This window comes from Phoca vitulina, unplaced genomic scaffold (genome assembly GCF_004348235.1).
Source record: "Phoca vitulina isolate PV1807 unplaced genomic scaffold, GSC_HSeal_1.0 scaffold32, whole genome shotgun sequence".
Lineage (NCBI taxonomy): Eukaryota > Metazoa > Chordata > Mammalia > Carnivora > Phocidae > Phoca > Phoca vitulina.
The window spans coordinates 8,510,706-8,534,885 of NW_022589735.1; the positions used below are offsets into that span (position 1 = coordinate 8,510,706).

The 24,180-nt window shown below is 35.7% G+C and overlaps 1 protein-coding gene across 7 annotated transcripts in view; it reads left to right on the plus strand.

Moving 5' to 3' along the window:
• RAPGEF6 (Rap guanine nucleotide exchange factor 6) overlaps nt 1-24,180 on the plus strand; it is a 196,634-nt gene that overhangs the window by 131,929 nt on the left and 40,525 nt on the right. For all 7 annotated transcript variants that reach the window (XM_032425417.1, XM_032425422.1, XM_032425416.1 and 4 more), the window contains 3 exons: nt 7,975-8,215; nt 14,798-14,955; nt 21,843-22,083. In XM_032425417.1, coding sequence (XP_032281308.1) covers nt 7,975-8,215; nt 14,798-14,955; nt 21,843-22,083 — 640 coding nt within the window. The remainder of the gene's footprint in view (nt 1-7,974; nt 8,216-14,797; nt 14,956-21,842; nt 22,084-24,180) is intronic.

Sequence of the window (24,180 nt, forward strand, 5' to 3'; positions counted from 1 at the left end):
CTGGCCAGAATCGTGATCCACCCATTGAAGAACTTGGAAAATTCAAAGTCCCACTACCAGCAGTGAATTAATCCTTTTTTTTTTTTTTTTTTTTTTTTTTTAAATCCAGTATCTCCTGAGCTGGCAAGCTGAAACCTGGATGTGTGCAAACTAATAAAGATTCAGGAAAAAGCTGATTTGAGGAGTAAGAAAGGGAATTCCCACAGTTTTTTTTTTTCCCCCTCTTTTTTTCTCCATTCTGTCAGGCCTCAGCTGCCAGGTAATCCAGTAGCATTGACAGTAGCCTGCAACACAAGGTTGCACAAGCCAGAATTCTGAGGGAGGGGAACCTTCTTCACCCTTTAGTGGAGCTGTGGCTCCAAGAAGGCAAGGCCAACTTCATTGTTGTTTTCCCACACTCTCTCTGCCTTCCTCTTCCTTGGCCCCTAAAGTGCTACAGTGGGCAGTTTATTAGTTTATTTCTAGAGGACTGAAAAGGTTAACCTAAGGATAGTAGGTTGATAACTGAGATGGAGGAAGGAGACAACCCATAAAGTTATTTATGAGATCCTGGGCTCACCTCCATCCTTTGTGTGCGTGGATGTGATCCTACTTAGCATACCAGAGACTTGGAGAACTGACATGCCAGTAGACACACCTCTGCCCAGGTGCCAGACTGAGTAGTGGCACAACGCAGACAGATGGAGATAGCACTCCAGAGCTTTCCAAATTGAACGCAGGAACCACAGCCCACAGAAGGCTGAGCACAGATAGCATCATGTTCCATAACTTACAAACAGGACTCAGAGCAATTTTAACTACAACAAGGATCCCTTAGTACAAGTCTCTTTATCTTGTTTGGGCTTGGTGGAACTTTTGAATTTGTGCATTGATGTCTCATCACTTTAGAAATCTTGTGGCCATTATGACTTGAGATACTGCCTTTGCTACTATGTCTTCTTTCCGTGTGAGAGATCCTTTACTTACGTGTTAAAAGATGTGTGTCCCATGCATCTCCTGGCGTCTGTTCTGTTCTTTCCGTTTTTTTCCCCTACTTGGGCTTCAGTTTGGGTATTTTCTAATGACCTGCATTTAAGCAAAGTTTTCCTATTTTCTTCTGTGTCCAGTCTGCTGTTGAATCCATGCAGTGACTTAATTTTAGATAATTAATTTTTTAGTTCTAGAATTCCCATTTGAATCTCTTTTATAAATTCCAGTTCTCTGTTGCACCATGTCTTCATCCATTTGATCTCTTCCCTATATTTTCTTTAATTTATTTATAATGGTTATTACAAAACTCTGTGTGTTAATTCCAAAATTGGGTTTTTATTCTCTGTGCCCCCTCCCTTCCCAGTTATCATTGTGTCTTACAATTTTTTTTTTTTTTTTTTGGTATGCTGTACTTAGTATATAAAGAAACCTAAGCAAGTAGGGAAATTAATATTTTTTATAGAAAGGATTTGCCATTTCCTCTGGTTAAGCATGTAAATAAGGTAAGGGTAATTGGGCTGGGTGAGGCTGGGTTACAAAATTACTTAAAATGTATCCAGGTTTTAAACTGAGAGTGAGATTTGTCATGTGCTTGATGCAAGCCCCGTCTCTAATGGAACTTTGTCTCTGAGCGCAGAGAGATTGTGGGAAGTTGTCCTCTGCTTTGTCAGCCTTGTCCTCGTACCCTCACCCCCAATCTCTACCTAAGGCATGGCTTTTGGTTCAGAGTCTGGTGGCTTTTTGTCTTTTTTTTGTTTAAGTTCAGCCCTTCAGAGATTTTGAGATTTGCTTTTGAGCCTCCCTCCCCAAGCAGGTAAATACGTCATGTGTTTGTTGCACATCCATCCCTGTTGTGTGACTTTGTCTCCTAAGTACCATGAGACTATACAAAATTTCCAACCAGTCCCCAGCCTCCTACATTGTCTTAAGAGTAGTTATGTCCCATGGAGGAAGGCAGCACTGCTTTGGGGCTTCTTTGTATTCCAGTTTTTAGGCCAGTACTTGAAGCCCTTAGAAATTATTTTTCCTCAAGTAGAGTCCCTTTATCTCATTGCCACTTCGAGTTTAGAGAAGAAAACAACAGGCAATCTCAGTTGACCATCTTCTTGCCTTGGAATTTTAGCTCATCTCTTCCTCTTAGCTTTCACAGCTTTCTGACATCTTTGAAAAATCTCACCACTCGATAATTAATTCTTAGCATTTTAATGTTTTAATAAAAGTAATACATGTGTATGTTTTGAAAATTAAAACATTAAAGAAAGGTATACAGTGGACCCTACTGTATACAGTATTCTGGATCTTTGCACAGGAGTTGATAAAGATTTATTTCTTGTGAATTGTTGAATAGAAATCTATTGCAGTATTATTATAATCTGTTGAACTAATGTGATATTGATGGGTGTTTTAGGTTGTTTCTAGTTTCTGCTATTTATAGTGTTGAAATAAAAATCCTTTGTACTTCTATGCTTATGTAGATATACCTGTAAGATAAATTTCTCATAGTGGAATTAATTTTGACAATACTGCACTTTGACTTTCCAAAAGTTTATCCCAATCTACACACACTTTTATTTACCATTGTATAAGAATGCTGCTGCCGTGGGTATAATCAACTTTATGGTTATTGATGCACATTTTTTTTTTAATTTTATTTTATTAGTCACCATATAACACATCACCAGTTTTTGATGCAGTGATCCACGATTCATTGTTTTCGTACAACACCCAGTGCTCCATGCAGTACGTGCCCTCCTTAATACCCATCACTGGGCTGACCCATCCCTCACCCCCCTCCCCTCTAGAACCCTCAGTTTGTTTCTCGGAGCCCATAGTCTCTCATAGTTCATCTCTCCTTCCGATTTCCCCCCTTTCATTTTTCCCTTCCTTCTCCTAATGTCCTCCATGCTATTCCTTATGTTCCACAAATAAGTGAAACCATATGATAATTGACTTTCTCTGCTTGAATTATTTCACTTAGCATAATCTCCTCCAGTCCCATCCATGTTGATGTAAAAGTTGGGTATTCATCCTTTCTGATGGCTGAGTAATATTCCATTGTGTATATGGACCACATTTTTTTTTATCCATTCATCTGTTGAAGGGCATCTCGGCTCTTTCCACAGTTTGGCTATTGTGGACATTGGTGCTATGAACATTGGGGTGCATATGGCCCTTCTTTTCACTACATCTGTGTCTTTGGGGTAAATACCGAGTAGTGCAATTGCTGGGTCATAGGGTAGCTCTGTTTTTAATTTTTTGAGGAATCTCCACACTGTTTTCCAAAGTGGCTGTACCAACTTGCATTCCCACCAACAGTGTAAGAGGGTTCCCCTTTCTCCACAACCTCTCTAACATTTGTCGTTTCTTGCCTTGTCAATTTTTGCCATTCTTACGGTGTAAGGTGGTATCTCAGTGTGGTTTTGATTGGAATTTCCCTGAGGGCTAATGATGATGAACATTTTTTCATGTGTCTGTTAGCCATTTGTATGTCTTCTTTGGAGAAGTGTCTGTTCATGTCTTCTGCCCATTTTTTGACTTGATTATTTGTTTTTTGGGTGTTGAGTTTGAGAAGTTCTTTATAGATCTTGGATACCAGCCCTTTATCTGTAGTGTCATTTGCAAATATCTTCTCCCATTCTGTGGGTTGCCTCTTTGTTTTGTTGACTGTTCCCTTGGCTGTGCAGAAGCTTTTTATCTTGATGAAGTCCCAAAAGTTCATTTTTGTTTTTGTTTCATTAGCTTTTGGAGATGTATCTTGAAGGAAGTTGCTGTGTCAAAGAGGTTATTGCCTATGTTCTGGATTTTGATGGATTCCTGTCTCACATGGAGGTCTTTCATCCATTTTGAGTTTATCTTTGTGTATGGTGTTAGAGAATGGTTGAGTTTCATTCTTCTGTATATAGCTATCCAGTTTTCCCAGCACCATTTATTGAAGAGACCGTCTTTTTTCCATTGCATATTTTTTCCTGCTTTGTCGAAGATTACTTGACCATAGAGTTGAGGGTCCAAATCTGAGCTCTCTATTCTGTTCCATTGGTCTATATGTCTGTTTTTGTGCCAGTACCATGCTGTCTTGGTGATCACTGCTTTGTAATATAGCTTGAAATCAGACAGCGTGATGCCCCCAGCTCTGTTTTTCTTTTTCAACATTTCCTTGGTGATTTCAGGGTCTTTTCTGATTCCATACAAATTTTAGGATTGTTTGTTCCAGCACTTTGAAAAATGTCATTGGAATTTTGATCAGGATGGCGTGGAAGGTATAGATTGCTCTGGGTAACATAGACATTTTAACAATGTTTATTCTTCCGATCCATGAGCATGGAATATTTTTCCATCTTTTTGTGTCTTCTTCAATTTCTTTCATGAGTGTTCCGTAGTTCCTAGAGTCTAAACCCTTTACCTCTTTGGTTAGGTTTATTCCGAGGTATCTTATGGTTTTTGGTGCTATTGTAAATGGAATCGTTTCTCTAATTTCTCTTTGCACAGTTGCATTGTTAGTGTGTAAGAAAGCAACTGATTTCTGTGCATTGATTTTGTATCCTGCCACATTACTGAATTGCTGTATGAGTTCTAGTAATTTGGGGGTGAGTCTTTTGGGTTTTCCCTATAAAGTATCATGTCATCTGCGAAGAGAGAGAGTTTGACGACTTCTTTGCCAATTTGAATAATTTTTATTTCTTTTTGTTGTCTGGTTGCTGTTGCTAGGACTTCTAGTACTATGTTGAACAATAGTGGCGAGAGTGGGCATCCTTGTTATGTTCCTGATCTTAAGGAAAAGGCTCTCAGCTTTTCCCCATTGAGGATGATATTCACTGTGGGTTTTTCATAGATGGATTTTATGAACTTGAGGAATGTTCCCTCTATCCCTATAGTCTGAAGAGTTTTAATCAGGAAAGGGTGCTGTATTTTGTCAAATGCTTTTTCTGCATCAATTGAGAGGACCATATGGTTCTTCTCCCTCCTCTTATTAATGTGTTCTATCACATTGATTTGTGAATGTTGAACCACCCGCATCCCAGGGATAAATCCCACTTGGTCGTGGTGGATGATCCTTTTAATGTATTGTTGGATCCTATTAGCTAGGATTTTGTTGAGGATTTTGGAATCCATATTCATCAGGGATATCGGTCTGAAATTCTCTTTTTTGATGGGGGTCTTTGCCTGATTGGGGGATTAAGGTAATGCTGGCCTCATAGAATGAGTCTGGAAGCTTTCCTTCTGTTTCTATTTTTTGAAACAGCTTCAGGAGAATAGGTATTATTTCTTCTTTGAATGTTTGGTAGAATTCCCCAGGGAATCCATCAGTGATGCATATTTCATGATGAGAGAAGTTGAGCACCTTTTTTACATGTTACCATTTCTTTTTCACACAGTCTTATTTTTCATTGATTTGTGTGAATGTGTTATAAAAAAAGGACAGTAGCTTTTTAGTCTTAAAGGTAACAGATATTTCCCCAAGTTGTCTTTTGACTTTGTATGCTTGTGGTGTGTTGTATGTGTGTGTAAGTGTGTAAACGTACATACATATATGTAGAGACTGAGAAATTTTTAATCTTTAATCAGATTTATGATTATCGGGGACCTTCATTTCTGATTCATATATTTAATATTGCTCTTTAATGGCATTGTAATTACATTTACTCACTTTCTATTAATTTTTGTCCTGAATCTTAACTAATTTTTAAAATTCACTATTTTTCTCTTCATCTATAAATCAAAATCTCTACAGTTTTATTATACACAGGTCCAGTGAGGATATAAACTTTTTTGTATGCTCTTGAGTTGCCTTATGTACACCACAGGCAGGAATATCTGAGGCCCATTTAAAGATTTCCTGTTGCTCTTCATAGAAAATTCAGACACCTCACCATAGCATTTTTAGGCCCCTTGTCTACCTTGTTCCCCATTCATCTTAATTTTCTTTAAGTTTCCTTTTGCGACAAGGACTTGGAACTTGAGATTTCCTCTACCTAGCGTCATTCCTCCTTCCCCTCCCTTTGCCTAGTTAAAATCTACTCACCTTACTGAACTCTTCTTACACAGTGACTTAATTAGGGAGGATTTTCCCTTTCCTGCTATCTTAATCCCTTAGCTTATGTTCTTTCTGTACCATGTATCTTAAACTTCCTGTTCTACAACAGGGGGAATCTGCCTGACATATGTTCTTCATAGGTCAGTAAATATTTTTTTGCATGACTGCATATCGATTTTAGCTCAAAAAGGCATTTTTACCTTTACCACATGGCTTAAAATAAAGCATAATTTTCAAAGGAAAGTAAAAGGAATTTATTGCTTTATAATCAAGCAAAATATCTTTAAAAGGTGACTCCTAAAGATTTCCCATTATTTTGAAGGCAGAAAATGTGCTTTTCATAAACTTTCAATATGCTTTGGTGTAATATCATCCTGGTTGAAACTTTCAAGATGGTCCACTTCTACAACTGAATACCAAGCTATTTTATGTTGTAATGCGTTAATTTTTAAGCCTTTGTCTTTTGGAATCTTACTTGTAACTCCTTTGATGTTGAAGGAAACTGTTGAGTTATCCCCAGAACAACAAAAAAAGATCACAGTTCTCTGTTTTCAGTGGGCACATTTATACAATTTACAGCTTTTCTTCTATAAAGGTACCAAGTAGTACTACTCGAAGCTATACCTTCTGAAGACCTGCATATTCAAGAATATGTAGCTTCATTTTTCTTTGATTCAGACCCTCCCAGACACCATGAGTTTTTAGGAAGGGGTTACCTTCTGTGTTAGCATTTATCTTTTTAGGGTTTTTTTTGTTTGTTTGTTTTTCCCTCTAGTAGTTGATCTTATTTAAGAATACATATTTAAAACAACCAAAAAAATTTTTCATGACATTAGTTAATGAAACATAGGTAATATAGGTTATCCTAACTGGAAAAGGTGACACTAACTACTAATTGTACTAGTTATGTAGTTAGTAGATACAAAGTCTTACACAGATTAGTCTTTTTTTCACCTGATCCCAAGGAGATATAGCCCCTCTCACAAGGTGAAAATCTGATCTAGGCAAAGAGATTGTGAGACACGCAATTCTTCCAGTGTGCTTTCACTTTTCCTTAAGGATGAAATAACTCATCAGTCTTCCCGTTAACATGAAGTTACCTAAGAATGATTAGTTGTTTGCTTCAAACCACTGTAGTGAATGTTTATTAGCTGAGTAAACAGTGACAGAATTCTCATAAATGTGATCTTGAGGAAATTGTCATTTATTATTAAATTTAGTACTGTTTATCTCTGGTAAAAACAGGTCCAGCCAAACTATTTTTTTTTTTTTATTGGCTAAATTTTACAAAACTGAACCTGACTGCAGTACTTCTATCTCGTCTCAAATGTTATATATTATGATAAGGAATAACATGTAAATAATAAAATCTAAATACTTGTTTCTATAAGATCTGAGTTGATTAGCAATTTTATTGCTTATTATTATTACATAGCAATTATTGGTAAATAGGAAGCCCTGGACTTTCCAAACATGCTACCTGCCCACTTCTGTTCCATTTTTGCCAGTGACTTTCTTTTACCACTTTTGGACAATATCAGAAGTATGGTTAGTTATAAAAACTGAAGAGAGGGGTGCCTCACTGGCTCATTGGTAGAGCATGCAACTAACTCTTTATTCTCAGGGTCATGAGTTTGAACCCCAAGCTGGACATGAAGCCTACTTTTTAAAAAATTGGAATATATTCTTAGGGGTGCCTGGCTGACTCATTTGGTAGAGCACATGACTCTTGATCTCAGGGTCATGGGTTTGAACCCCACGTTGGGTATAGAGATGACTTAAAATCTTAAAAAACTGAAGAGACAAGTGGATATGGCTGATGAAGGAAGGGTATAAATTTCATAATGTTTAATGAATGAGTCTGCAAGGCCAAGTAGTAGAAAGTGACTGTTTATCTTTCAAATTTGTTGTTCCTATAAAATCTTGCTAATGAGAAGAAAAGAAATGACAAGTTTATTTATTTATTTCCACAGTGTTCAAAGAGTTACTTAGTAGGACTGAACAAGAAAAATCTGGTATTCCTCATATTCCTAAAATTGCTGAAAAAAAAAGTAATCGCCATTCAATCCAGGATGTACCAGGAGATATTGAACACACATCACAGGAGAAAGGAAATAAGAAAATAAAAGCAAACACTGTTTCAGGTGGAAGAAACAAAATCAGGAAAATTTTGGATAAAACACGGTTTAGTATCTTACCTCCAAAACTGTTTAGGTAGGTAACTCTAATCTTCGTCATGTAGGCCTTTTCCTATTGCCTGTAAAATTTTATCTGGGGGAAGGGAATTTGGGGTCAGTTTTGGTTTTTATACAACCAGTGCATCATAAAATCTGTGAGTAACCCATAAATAAGAAAATAAATTCTCAGTATCTTTCCATCGTTTCTGTGACGTTACCAGTGCTAGATTATATGTTTTTCCAGTAGCTTTGTTTTGAATTTTAGGAAAGACTGCCCTTTTATTTTATGAAATCTTTTCTTGTGTGTTTTTGGTCTAATTTCAGTCCTTTGATCTATAAATTTGGACATCTTGGGGATACATTTGCTGATACTAACTTTTTTGTCTTCTAAATCATCTTTCTCTTACTGTACTATTTATTCCTTCCTGAATTCTAAATGACCTTTTTAATTAAATCTGTTCCTATTTCTAAATTGAGATGTCACCAAAACTGAATGAAACTTTGAGATTTTAAATGTAAATTGAGGTCTGTAAAATACTTAGGAAATCAGTTCACTAAAGTGTCATGACTGGGAAAGAGTCTAGCATATATTCTATCTATTTATTTTACATTATCTGCTTCTTAAAGTCAATCACAAAAGTTCTAATCAAGTTCAGTACTTAGCACATAGTAGGTACTCGATATTTGTTGAATAATTTAAGACAGTGAATGAAAGAAAAAAAAGAATATTCAAGCAAAACGTACTCAAAGAAAATATTTATTTGGCTCCTGATGCTTCCTAGCACTATGCCCAGTGATAATTATAGAGCTGAAAAGAGGTAGTCCCTACCTCTAAGGAATTCATATCACGAACCCTTTATTTTCCACACACTTATTATACACTAGGCACAGTGTCCAAATATAGAACTGTACAAAGATAGAGCAAGTTTCTTGTTCTCCCAAGAGTTGATGATCTAAATAGGGAAAGCAGACATTACAGAGTGATAAATGTTTTGATATGTACAAAGGCAGAAGGAACAAGCTTGGTAGGTTAGGTAGAGTATATTTGTGTGTGTACATCTAGAGATGAAGCAGGAGAGTTAGGTAAGTGCTACGTTATGAAGGACTTTGAATATTATGCTAAAGATACAGACTTCATCATGTCATAGGAGGGAGCCATAGAAGCTCTGTTAGTTGTATTTGGTGGTTTGTGGTTGAAAGTGCAGCACAGTGTAGTAGTAATAGCAAGGACACTAATTAGGAGGCAACTTGGAAATAGGTAAATGTCAACTCTCAACTTTTTTAAAGTACAAAGTCTCAAAGATTGCCTGATCAGAAAATGCTCTTCTTTTTGAGTTCTTACTTCCAGTCGGGAAACATATTTGTTCTTCATTTAATTTGGGGCTCACAGAGAATTGACATATCCCGAGCTCTGTTCTTAATGTCACTCATTTCTACAAAGTCTACTACTCATTGTTTCTTAGTGACTGCTCTCCTTGAGGCAAGTAGTTTTATAAAAATGATAATTTTAAAATGGCCAAAGTTCTTTTAATATTGAGCATACTATAGTATGACAGCAGGACAGCAAACACTGTAAGAAAAGTCTTACTCTCATAAGTGAGAATTAAGGAGAATATACGTGGGGCTAGCTCACAGTGTAAAGATGGCAGACAGTTTTGGATGACCACAAGTCTGCAGGAAGGCAGTGAGCAAAAGGGAAGTGAATGGAGGACCAGAAGGCAGAAAAGAGTTCGCAAAGGGAGTTCTCAGGAGGTAATGCCCTGAGTTCCATTGCTGGAAACCCTGGTGGATTTGGTGTAGAATACATATATCTCCTTTAACTGGTTTTCATTTTTGAACAGTGGTATAATTGTGACATGTGTTCTCTAGAACCAGAGAATAGTGATTGTAACTGACTATAGCTTTTTAGAGTCAGATTCCAACCAGCTATATTCAAGTTTCAGGCAGCTAACTCATCTCCACAGTATCTCCTTCAGGGAGTGGGAACTGGTTTTACGCTTGGATTCTCTCTTTGGTTACAGTGGGAGTCATGGAAATTAATGTAGCCAGGAGCAGTCATTTGAGTATTTTCAAGCATTATTTCTTTATATTGGTAACCCCCTAAAATGAAAGATCTAGTAGAAATAGTTAACTGAGAAGGGAATTTTTTTTTCATTTAGTGATGTATTGAGTTTCTTGTGCCAATAGGAGACTGTTGGCTATGAATGCAAAACATTAATAAAACACTGCACTTCAGAAGTTAATATTAAACTATCTCTTCTAAATATGTTTCAGTGAAGTAAAATGCTAATAATTTCAGACATACAAATGCCAAAAAAAAAAAAACCCAAAAACCAACAGGTTATTTTAATAGAAATCATAAAGGTTTTCTGCTGCTGGAGCCTGTTTTGCGTAAAGAACGGATTTGTCAAACTGGTTGCTTAGCAGTTTTGAGAATGAATGTATCTATTTCTTGGCACTTTCAGGTAACTTAATAAACAAAAAAATCACTGAAACTTCAATGGAAAAATAGGCAGAGAACATGAATCATCTGTGCTGCATCAATAGTAATCAAGGATACACAATTTATTTTTAAAACAGGGTACCATTTGTTTCATCATAGATTGACAAGAGAATAGTCAGGGCCCCAATTGATAACATCAAATAGATAGCTCAGACAGCTGTGGAAATATGAAATGATGTAACCTTTCCATAAAGCATTTGGGCATTTTTTTATTGAGAGTTTTAAAAACGTTCATACCTTTGAGTCATTAACTCCATTTCTAATAATTAGGTGAAGATTTGTATACAGATAATACTACTTATAGTAGTAGTATCTGTAATGAAACAAAAAAGGAAATACCCTAGATGTCCAGCTATAAGAGATTAGTTAAATAGATTGTGCTATATTCTGTAAAAGTAACTAGAAGAAAAAATGTTGATTGTGATTTTCTCTAGGATGTGGTGTTACACGTAATTTTCTTTTCCTTGCTTGTTCATTGTATTTTTAAATTTTTCTACTTTGAATATTTTTTAAGTGAGAAAAAAAACTTTAATGAATTTAATCCCACAATCCTGACAGTCTCCTGTGTGTCAGGCTCTTTGGAAGGGGTGCTTGGTCTCCGCCTTTTGCAGCACTCATTCTTAGAAATACTGGAAGAAAGAATATCTACATCTGTCAGATAGGCAAAAGAATTATGAAAGGAAGGAAGGAACAAATAGTTGAGATAAGAATAGATAATTCCCCAAATCCCTAACCGTGACATAATTTTGAAATGAAAGCATTATCCTGAAAATTACAAGTGGAAAAAATTTGCTAATTTTAATAACCTCTGTGAAAGACATAGCAATGGGTATTTATTGACTTGAGAATATTTCACATTTAGGAAATCTGATGTCCTATTTTTTTTAAATCACTCAGCTTTTAGGTTTTTTTAAATCACAAATTGCCTAAGTAACAGCTTCATATTATTCTTTGTAACAGTCCCAGAAGTAGACTCTCTTGTTTGCTTATCAGAAATTACTTTTTCTCACCATCTTTTGTCAGCATACTCTGTTTGCTTTTAATATTGGAATTATTTTTTATTTGCATATTGATATTTACATAGCCTTTTTAGTTTCATAATGTGAAACTAAAATACAATTTTATTCTAAGTAAATTTAGTGTTGGGGAATTATTGAGGAATTTTTCAAAACTATCTTGTTTCTGTTACTGCATCATCTTCTCAGGAGACTGTTTTGGTAAGAAATGACATAATTATTTGCAAATGGGCTTTATCAATTCAGCTTCCAAAAAAGCATGGATATTTTGCTAATTAGATACTGTTTCATTCATGTCATAGCATGAGTTGTACATGACATTAGTATAGTTTTCATTTACACATGCTCACACCTTAATTACCATGAATTTGTAACCAGCTTTACATTATTATATCTGTACAGTGTACTGTCTTTGCTTATTAAAAAGCAGAGGTAATGTTAAATAATATCAGTAAGAGAGATAAGGACTTCTAGTGTTTCATGCAGTTTTCTTAGTCTCCATGTTGAATTCCATCTTAATGCAACTAATACAGCCAGTTCCCTTTAATAGAAAATTATAACTTTTTAACATTGTTAAAGTTGCTTCTACTGTGATTATTAATAGGACGGGCTAACCTTTTTAACAGTTTGCTTCTTTGGATTCAGTTACTTGACCCTCTGTGTTCAAAACTAGGCAGATTTGTTTTCAGGAGTCTGTTAAATTAGAAAGCCTGTTATATTTAAAAATATTTTCCATATAATTTAAATTGTTGCAGATTACTTACAAAGCTATAAGTACAGTTTCTGTGAAAGCCGCCTTCCTTTTGTTCTCATACCTAACCTTAAAACATTTAGCTCTGATCTTTAGCAATGCACACCAAATTATAAGGAACCAATTTAACATAAGCACAAATTCCTTATCAGATATTATATTTCCTTAGCCTTATTTCTGTCGGATTAGACTGCCTTCTCTCCCCAGGTAAATACTTCCTGTCTCTGTAGCGCCTGTTATATTCACCCTGCTTTCTCTGTTTTTCAATACAAATTGCTTAAAATCCTTTCTAGGTTTGTACCGTTCTTTCTTAATTTTAGTAAAAGTACTTTACTGTCTTCTTAAAAATTAGAATTGTATTTTCCTCTGTGCCAAAATATTCACCTCCATAACCTAATTTAATCCTTAAGGCAGCCCTGGGGGAGAAATAGTCACATTTGTAGATGAGGAAACCAAGGTCCAGAAACAAAGAAGTTTCCTTGAGGTCACATAGCTAATAACCCAAGTTTATATGCATAGCTGGCTCTTGAAACACTTACTTTTGTTCCCTTCCATGTCTTCATGCTTTTCCCTCACTCCTCTGCAGTCTTGCTTGTCCTAGCTCTGTCTTCCTTGTGTGGCTGTTAGCCATCCTTTAGCTGTTTATTTAACTGTCCTCTGCACTTCATCTGGCATAGTTCCCTAATCTGCCTAAGTCCTATTTTTTACTCCTAACATATTCTGGATGTATCCCATACCACTCATTTAATCCATTCCATGGTAACAGGTAAGTATTCTTTGATACCTCTGTATGTGTAACAGGTAACTGGGTAGAATACTACATTGAATAAAACAGATGAGAATTAATGTTAACCTAAAGGATTGGTTTAACTCTTAGAAATAAACGGTGTTTTGGTCGTTGATGCTAATGGAAATCTTTTTCATTGCTGTCCTGTGTTTGTATAGGACTGCTTCATTTATCCTATGTTTGTAGGACTTTTTGGGGTATCTAAAGTTTAAATGACAGAGTTAAGTTTCTTTTAATTTTTTCTCTTAGATGGATTTAGAGCTCCCTGTGTAACACCTTTAAAGTATTTTTCTCATTAAGTATAATTTAAATATAACAAATGTTATTAAAAGCAGTAATTCAAAACCATAAATCTTTTCAAAGGTACACAGGGTTATTATAAGGTCATTTGGCAGTAATGCAGCTATTATCTGTAATGAATGAAATTCTGGGGTGTGGAGTCAGGGTGGCCTTGCTAGGCCTTATGCTGACTTCCCAAGTGAGGAAGACACTCCCTTCCCCCTTTCCCGGTCTTCAAGCCCAGAGCCTCTCTGGGGCCTGAGAAGGTACAGGTGCACTGTGGCTGGCCTTGCTCATCCTGTGCTTTCTCAGAAGCCTAGAAAACAGGCCTAGGAGGTTGCTGTACCCTCTGGAGCCAGGCAGGAAGCCACAAATTGGATCCCAGGTCCCACACCCCTGCTGGGTTGGGGGCTGGCTTCTCAACCTTTAAAGTAGTGTAGTTTAAAAGAGGGATGTTTTATTTGCTTAAATATGGCCATTTAATTGATATTTTTGAAACCTTTGAGGGGAATTAACTTTAGATGACTTGCTTTCTGCTATGGTTTTGATGTTCTCATCTAGGGAATAGCCAAATAATTAAGACTTGAGATACCACACAAGAAATAATGTGGCCTTAGAATAAACTTAAAAGACTGTAAAATTCTTTTTCCTCTATTTTGATTTGTGGTCCTCTTTTTCTTCTTTCTACTTGTCATGTGTACCCAGTGTTCACTCTTCTTCTGTGTTCCATCTTCCTGTTATCTTTTCCACATTATCACTGGTTTGGGCAGTTCTCAGATTGTTCATATGTTTAAAGACTTCTCTTACTTTGTCACTTGGACCTGGCCTCTTTGTTTTCTACAACCTGCTGGGTTTTTTTTGGTTTGGGTTTAGACCCAACAGTCCTTTGCCCAGAAGATCACAAACCTATTATGTTGAGATTGCTAACTTTGCTATGGTGTGGTTATACATTGTTGGATACATATATTAGTGTCCGCCAAAACTGGATGATCTTAAAGGCTCCCTAAATATTCAGGCTTAATTTCTCTACCAAAACCAACAGAAACTCAGTATGACTTTTTTTATGATGTAGTAGAATTACTTAGATGTATAAGTTAAATTTTTAGTGTAAGTAAATTTTGAGTGTCTTCATTATTATAGTTGTCCTATTTTTTTAACTGCTGTAATCCATATAATTTTTTAAGTCACCACTTTGAATTGGTCTTATTATGCCTCAGTATACAGAGGAAAGAAACGTTTGCCATTCAGAATTCTCAAATACTTTTTGTGCCATTATTTTGAAGTGACGGAGGCCTGAGCCAGTCACAAGACGACAGCATTGTAGGAACAAGGCACTGCAGGCACAGTCTGGCCATAATGCCTATTCCTGGAACACTCTCATCCAGCAGCCCTGATCTCCTGCAGCCTACCACCAGCATGTTGGATTTTTCTAATCCTTCAGGTAATTTTTGTTTGTGATTTCATATAGCCATATTGGTACTAAAGTGACAAATTAGGTGGTTGAGCCTTGTGTATCAAATAGTAGATTTGCTTGAATCCCTCTTCTCTTATCTCAAGGTTATGACTTACTGCAAAAATCTAAAGAGAACATTGTGTCTTTTTGTATAAGCTGGAATGGTACTTGCTACAATATGTAATAGAAGTACATAGAAAAGAGATTGCATTTAGGTATCTTTTGGTAACCCTTAGAGCAGTGGAATGAAAGCGGGGACGCTCCTTCTCAGTCAAGAAGCGAGTTATCCAGGGTGTGGAAAAGGATAAGGGAATTTATTGTAGTCTCAGTGGCCTCACTTACCTTCCTCTGTGGTGTACTGAAATGTGTTAGTAATTTTCTGGAAACACTGACTTTTCCCCCAGTACCTGAAGCTAAAGTTGTTTTATTGTCATGTATTATTAATTAAATATACTATAGCATCTTTTCATTTGTGTTCAAATTTTGGGTTTAAACGTCATATGGGACATCAAGATAATTTTTCCGCATCTATTCATGCCCAGGGGCAGAAATTGTTACTTAACAGTATAATATAAAATTTCATTACAAGGAAGAAAAACTTCTAAGAATTATTTGTACATCTGTCTGTCACTTGAAGGGATTTGAGATGACTTTCATCTCAAATGAAATGTAAAATGGTATGTAAAAGACACAACTAAAACTGAGATGTGTAATTGGGTCCAAGGAGAAGAGAGAAAAAAGGTAGCTCTACAGAGATTGGTGTCGTGATTCAGCTTCAGTTTTCATGCTGAAGCCCCTAAGTATCAAAAGGGAGGAAACTCAATTACATGAATCTCAGTATTAGAAAGGAGGGAATATAAGTGTAATAGTTAGGTTTATGTCTCATTATAGCAACTTGAGTAAAAACTGGACGTAACATAAAAACACAGTTCAGTGAAGTTCATTCTGTACATTGGGTTTTTTAAAAATTTCAGTTGCCTCTTAATTATTAGCGAGTACAAAACCCAGTAATCTGTCTTTGACACATCCTTCTCTTTACGTGACTACCAGTGTTCTTTCTATAACAAAGATTTTAATGAGTCATTACTTTGCTTTAGGAATTTCTAGTGATTTTTATGTTAGTCAAGGTTCAGTCATAAGATAGAAACCACTCTAGATACTTAATCAGAATTTAGTAAAAGGGATTGTTGTCAAGGTGTAACGTTAACTATTTACCTAAAATGGTAAAGAAGCAAGCACTAAGGTATCACAAAGGTAGGAAAAGTGCAAACTGGATTCATCTTCTGGTACATGAAAGAAATGCCACCACAGGGTGAAGAAGTGTTGCTGGGGTGGTACAGGAAGAAAAAGCCTACAAGAAGAAACGGAAAGCAGCAAGGCTTTTCTTCCTTTAACCCAACAGTTGCTTTTGGTGCCCCTTTTTTGGCATAACTTAAGAGGTGGCCAGTTGGCAAAGAAGAATGTGGTTTGCAGAGTCTCAACCCCGTCATGACAAGGCAGAATGGATTTGTGACATTACAACAATAACATAATAATTGTTAATGTCCAGTTTTCACAGCATGATTGTAAACCCCCTTTCTAGCCTTCTCTTCTGCCATTCTCCCACTCTCACCTCCTCTCTCTTTCCTGAGTGTGACCTGTACCTTCACAACTGTGATTTCTTTGCCTGTGCTGTTTGCCACCTTTGGTGTTCTCTCCCTGCATATCCCATGAGTTTTTTCTTGTTCCGTCATAGCTCAAATGTTACCTTATCTGGGAAGGCAGTCCCTCCTTTCCCAGAAATCTTTAGCACATTTTCATTGTCTGTCTTATATTGCTTTCCAGTAGGAGCATGGGAATTTATTTTCATGTCTCTGTGTGTGTCCCACAGCAATATGTTCACAAATGAAATATTATTACACTACCAGAGCACAAACTAAGTATGCATACTTGCATAAGATGAGTATTTAGGGACAGGTGATATAAAATAAATGATGTTTATGGCTGCATTTTTGTCGGTGGCATTATCTAGAAGTGGGGGTGAGGTTATAAGGGATGGTTGTAGGGAGAGGGACAGAGAGCAGTCCGTTGGGGGATTTAGCTGGGGGAACAAAGGGAAGAAGCTGGAATTTACTAAAATTTAGAAACTGTAAGGGCCATTGCACTGAAATTTAGATTTTTTAAAGAGGAAGTGCTAGTCAATTTGATTGATTGCACAGTTCGCTCATTGAAAAATGGAAGAGCCAAAGATGCTCTTATAAAAACTATTCAGAGAGGATCCATCTGCAAACTCAGTCTGCAGCCTGTGTCCATACGAGCAATATAAAAGAGCATGTATAAGATAGGTATTTAACTTACAAATTATATTTTTAAACCCCAAAATGTGCACCTTTATGAAAGCACGTTTATGGTGCTGTTTATGTTGAATAAAATACTCATTACCAATTGATTCCAAAATCATTTCCTTAAATTATATATGACAGTGCCAAATTTTAGGTTAACTGTATGTCATGTGTGTATATTGCAGTACATGTGTGACATCAGTCAAGTCTGATTAACTTATCGGTGATCTCAGCTATGTTTATGCTGCTTGTGTAAAGTTGTTAGAAAGTAGGGTCAAAGCTGTTAATAGTAGTTTGCTTTTGATTGCTGACTCTTCTGTGATTTTGCTTTGTTTTTGCTGCCTACAGCTCTTGGTGTTTACTGTAAGTATCTTGAAAACCGACTGTGGTATTCCATTGCTAAATTTCTGTGTAGTGTTTTATTATTTTTAAAAAGTCATATGATACAGAATTGAATAAAGTAGGAGCCAGAACTTTTCTGTCCACTCTACAAGCTTGCCCAGTGTAAACTGGTGTGTATTCTTTTCAACATTTTCTTTGAATAGATAAATTTTTATAGTTCTAGAATCAGAGTACATGCTGCTCTGTAACTTACGTTTTGGAGGAAGTTTTGACCTAAATACTAGATTAGGCCTAAAAGAACTCGTGACCCAAAGGATTATAAAACTGGATTTTTTTTTTCCGAGTCTGCTTAAAGAACTTTTTGCTTACTTCTTTTTCATTTAGCAGCACAAACCTTTTATTTGATTTCTTTAATATTTAGTAATTTTTCAGATTCAGTTTTACAAAAGTCTGAGTTATTTTAATTAATTTTTTATTTTAAAGGAACATAACATTTTTGAAAAATCAAACTGCAGAGAAAGGATAGAATATAAGTCTCCACTCCCCAGAATTAACTATTGTTTATTCATATATCCTTCTAGAAATTTCACATAAAATGTGTTTACCACTCTTCACCCCAAATTATATGCTACACTTTTCTTCTACTTAGCCCATCTCACCTGGCAATACACCTTGAATACTTTCCTGCTTCAGAATGTGTTTGTTCTACCACAGTTTTTTAAACAGCTGGTAGCATTTCATTTATCCATTCCCCTTTTGGTGAGTGTTTACAGTGTTGCCTAAATCTCTGTGTTTATCTTTCCATGTTGTATGTTTGCAGTATTGTCAAATACCGAATTTTTGTCAAAGATTTTGTGGAAACTTATTTTCTCCTTTATTATATATGTACCTACAAAATATCTATTTTGCCTCTTGTCCAGCAAAGCTTAAAATATTTACTGTCTGGCCCTTTATAGAGCAAATGTGCTAACCCTTGATCTCTACCATTGCACCACTACCTTGTGTTTTCTTAGTGCAACTTCTTACCGTATGGATTGTCTTTCCATGAACCTCCACTTATTCTCTCGAATATAAGCAAGTCCCTGAGAGTGGAGACTTTGCTCCATCTCCTTTATTACTGTATCTTCATCACTTGGAACACTTGACACATAACAGGCACTCCACAGTATGTACTTGGCAGTTAACTTAAAGTATGATCAGGAGGCAGTCTTTTGGTTTTGTTTTCATCATCATCTTACTTAAAAAAAAGTCCCATCTTTAGTGTATTATTGGGGTCAGTACCTGCATCCTTCAAGTATATTATTTCTTTATTTTATTCAGAAGGATTATAGTTAGCATTCTAGAAATTCTGCCTTTGGGTTGAAAGTCTAGATACTGGAGATTCCTTTCCTTAAATTCATTTACCTGTTACGTAAGATTTTTTTTAATGAAATGTGAATCATAAGACTAATAAATGCTCTAGTCCTCCAAGATTCTTTTTAAATGTCTCTTTTTTCCTTAGGAGGTTATATTTTTATGTGTATTTTAGTTTCATGCCTAAAATTTGAAATGATAATTTTCCCTTGATTCAATTTTATTCTAACCTCATGTCTACCATTCATCTGATCATTTAACATTTGAGGATCTTCCCTGTGTTAAGTATTACTTTTGACATATATGTCCTTCTAACAACAAACGTGTTGGTGAAGAATATATGTTTTATATGTCACAATTTTAAAAGAGAAATTTTACTGTGACAATGGTAACAGTGCAAAGAAATGTTTTCCTCCAGTGTTTTTCCAAATCATTTTCCAGACTCATACTTATCGAACCTTGGCAAATTAATCAGGGTTGAGGTAATAGGGTGCCCTTTGGATAATCCCTTCTATGGATCTATTCTAGAGGTACCCATTCATGATGTCGAGATCCCTCTTATATGATGTGATTATGTAACAGTTTGCCCTTCTCATGGGAAACAAATGGCTTTAACAGAGTATGACTTTCTTTTACACTGTTTAGCAAGATCCACAAGTCTGAGTTCCTTACCAGAAGATGTTAATAGTACTTGGAAGTAAAAGAAGAGGAAATGAAATGTGTGCAAATTCCCAGTCTGCCTTTGTGAATAAATTTCTCTGGAGAAATTAATAAAAGGCTTCAGAGCATCTCCCCTTTCCCTCAAGGTTAGCCAGTCCTGCTGGCACACACCTGGTAAACTGATCCGGTTCTAGAGCCCCAGACAGCTGAGGCCAGTTCTGTAAAGAGGACAGGAACAGTACAGGTGACAGAAGTTAGTCGTTTGACCTTTTTATATAGAGTTCAAGGGGATATGTTTTCCACTTTTTGTCCACTATCTTTCTCTTGACAAACTGGAATTTCCCTCTGCTTGAAAACATTTTCTAGCCAAGAATAGAGAAGCATCTCTGATTTGGGTGGATCATTAAACAGTCTAACGTTAAGCCTTGTAGGTTTAGAGACCTGATGTCATCATCACCCTAAGGATTGACTCACTGCAAAGAAATAATGAAAAAGAGGCTTTTGGTGACTCGAATATTTGCATACATTAAGAAAGGTCATTTGGTGCATACATCTTACGAAAGGGACTTGACTGAATATATGATGCCTTCTGCTTCCAACTTGACAGTGGACCTAGAACACTTAAGACTCTGTTCTCTAGGCATTCCTATATGCTTAGTTGAATCTTCCAGTCTTGGGAGTCTCTGTGCCATGAGTCTCAGAGTAGTACCTTATTCTGTGAAATTATCTTCTGCCATACCTCTTTCATTACTCTTTTCTTTCCTTTATCCAGAATCGTACTTGAGATGGCTTTGAGACAAATTTGTGATTTTTCTTCATCTCTAAAAGTTAGTAATGTATGTAATGCTAATAAGATAGTGCTAGACAAACCATATATAATTACTTGAGCCACCCAAATCTCCCAATCCATTTACAGTCCTTACCAGGAAACCCCACAAATAATACATTTTTCCTAATTTAAAGAACAAAATTTTTGTAACAATGGTTTATTATCAGGAAATTGGTAAATATTAGATATTAATATTCAGAATATTTATAATTAATATTAAGAAATATTAGGGGGAAATATACTCTGTGTTCATGCTATCAAATTTATTTTTACTTACATTGAATACTATTAAAAATTAGCCCAGGGTCATCATATTGAACATTGTTTGGGAAGTTTTAGCCAATGCAGTGTAACAAAATAAAACAAGGTAGAATGAGGGAGGGAGATATCATTACTTACTGTGCATATCTTGAATTAGGATGTGTCTACTAAGAGCAGAGATCACTGAATATTTTAAACTTTCCTGTGTTAAATAAATATAAAAATAGGAAAACATGTGCCACTGTATAGTAGACTGAGTGTTGGTATCTAGTATAATTCAGTAGGAAAAAGCATAAAGAATATCAAAAAGTATTTTTAAAAAGAAGGAATATTAATTGCTCATTAAACTAGTGACTCTCACCAGTAATCAAAGAAATGAAATGTAAGATAATGACATATTTTTAGAGGGAGGAAAAGCATAGGAATTTGAAAATGAAAAAAAATTGTAATGAACAGTTTGATAAGAATGTGATTAAAATTGCTCTCTTTACATTCTGGCATAATAAAATATTATAACCTCTCTGGAGAACATTTCCGCAGTATATTTCAAAAACCTTACAAATATGCCTGCCCTCCCTCTAACTCAGCAAATCCTCTCTCTCTTTCTCCCCTCCTACACCCCCCTCCTTCTAGATTTTCTCTGGGGAAATAATCAGATTGCCTGCAAGGTTTATCTACCAGGGAGGGGGAAAGGGGTATTAGTCATCACAGTGTTATATAGAAGATATGCAACCTAAGTGTCTGTCATTAAAGGTTTGGATAACTTAAAAATATAAAATACATATTATGGAGTCCTATGCCTCTTTTAAAAATTGTTTTGTCGAAGAGTATTTAAGGACATCAAAGTTTGTAATAAATAAAATATATTGTGGCTTCCAAATCATAATGTTTATCTTTTTGTGTTTGTTTTTCTATGAACATATATTAGTATTTTGTCACCTGAAAAGGTAGATACAGTCATTTATCAATAAATGCAACAGTGATTTCTATTAACCTCCTGAAATAGATAGGTATATATCATTGTCCAGAGGGATCTTTTTGTTCTAAATTGCTTTTTGAAGAGTTGAATTGTCTTGAAAATAACAAGGCACACTTTTGTATTTATATAGATATTCCTGATCAAGTTATAAGAGTTTTCAAAGCAGATCAACAAAGTTGCTACATTATCATCAGTAAAGACACTACAGCTAAAGAAGTTGTTTGTCATGCTGTTCATGAATTTGGTTTGACGGGTGCTTCCGACACATATTCTCTCTGTGAAGTTTCTGTTACTCCTGAGGGTGTCATAAAACAGAGAAGACTTCCAGACCAATTCTCCAAATTAGCTGATAGAATTCAGCTCAATGGAAGGTAAATGTGCTTATTAATGAATGTACTTAATTCTAGATTTTTTTTAATTGTTTAATTAACCTGCAACGATGTATTAGTTTCAGGTGTACAGCATGTTTGATAGTTCTGTTACTCCGTGCTCAGCATGAAAACTGTAGTCACCATACAGTGTTATTACAAGATTATTGACTATATTTCCTATGCTGTAGTTTTCATCTCCAAGAGTTATTTATTATATAACAAAGTTTTTATACCCCCTTAGTACCCTTTATCTAGATGTGTTTTTGAAGATTGTGTGTAAAAACATATATTAAGTAGAAACATCATGTCTTAGGGTCACTGAATTTTCTCTAAAATTAAAGCAGGATTTCTCTTTTTTTCAGCTTTGTCTCCATAATTATGTAAATGGAATCTCAGAGTGTTAGCACTCATAAGGACTACCTGAAAGTGGGAGAAGGAAAGGGAAGACAATTTGCTAAAATATTTTAGCCCTCCTGCTAAACAAATTCTTAGAACCACTGGTGTAGTCCAATCCATATTTTAGAGAGGAAACCAAATGATATATATCTTTATATGTATCTGAGTATGTATGTGTTAAATTACAAATTTGTTTTTAGTATGACTAAAATGTACTCTGGGCAAAAGAGGGCGTAATTTTTACAGTTTTTTTTCTAAGCAGTTTTCCTACTGTGAATATGCAAAAATGTTTTAAAAATTTTTTTTAATGTGCTTTGAATATTATTTGATCAACTAGAAGATTGTTTCTATAGTACATTTGTTGTTAACTCTGGTGATTTTCTCTGAGAATAACATGTTCTTTTTAGTGAGCCTAAATTCATATATAGAGTTAAGATCCTAGAAACCTTAAAATGGGGGCGCCTGGGTGGCTCAGTTGGTTAAGCGACTGCCTTCAGCTCAGGTCATGATCCTGGAGTCCTGGGATCGAGTCCCTGCTCAGCAGGGAGTCTGCTTCTCCCTCTGACCCTCCCCCCTCTCATGCTCTCTCTATCTCATTCTCTCTCAAATAAATAAAATCTTAAAAAAAAAGAAAAGAAACCTTAAAATGACTACTCCTCATGGTTACTGGTAAGAGAGAATGGATTAACTCTGCCTTGCTAGCTATACATAGTGCTTGAGAGCATAGACCCTGGAGCCAGAGTGCTCAGCAGTCTGGGTAAGTCCCAGCTCTGTCTGTGTGACCAGAGCGAGTTCTTTGGTTTCTCTCTGACTTTTCTCTTTAAAAAAATGGGGATGATGATAATAGAACCTACCACATAGGAATGTTATAAGAATGAATGAGTTAGCCCACCCTATAAATGTTAGATATAATTTTATTAACTAGTGTAATGGGTCTCAGCACATTTATAGTGTTCTTTTAGGCATGTGAACAGTATGCACACAGAAGAAAACAAGGTATAGTTGCTTGATAATCAAAAATAGATGGACACAAACTTGGGCTGGGATCAAGTTGTATATTAGAAAAGAATGAACTAAAAGCCACAGATGACAAGTATGTTACCTTTTTTGTCCCCAGCACCAGCCCTATACAAGATATTTCCCAGCTGTGAAACTTGCCCTTTTAAATGTTAAAGAATTGTTGGTGTAAAAATAAGAAAATGAGGGTCTCTTTTATGGTTGCTGATCAGTGCCATTTGCTGGAATGAAGTTTTGTATTTAACAAGGGAGAATTCATTAGTGGAGAGGTTTTTCCTCTCCTTTACCGGTTTTATTCTTCTTTGCTTCTCTTGGGAATTCAGAAATGAAGAAAATGAGTGTAAGAACAACTTCTGAATAGAAGTGTAAACAGTCTTGATTCAGATGTTCATTCACGCTGTCCATGAACAAATACTGATACAATATCTACTATGCATCAGCTTCCTTCATATAGGCCTCTTAGAGCTTTTATCCTCAAGAACACACACACAGTTGTTGACGCATTATGTGAGTAGTTTCATAAAATGGTTAAGTTCACAGCATTATCAACATTATTTTTACTCTTTAAAGTAATAGATGTAAAACGGTGGAATAACAGGATAACTTCTTTAAAGTCTTTTCATTTACAATGTTAATTTTCCATTTCAACTTTAAATGAATATTATGATGTTTTTGACAAAATGT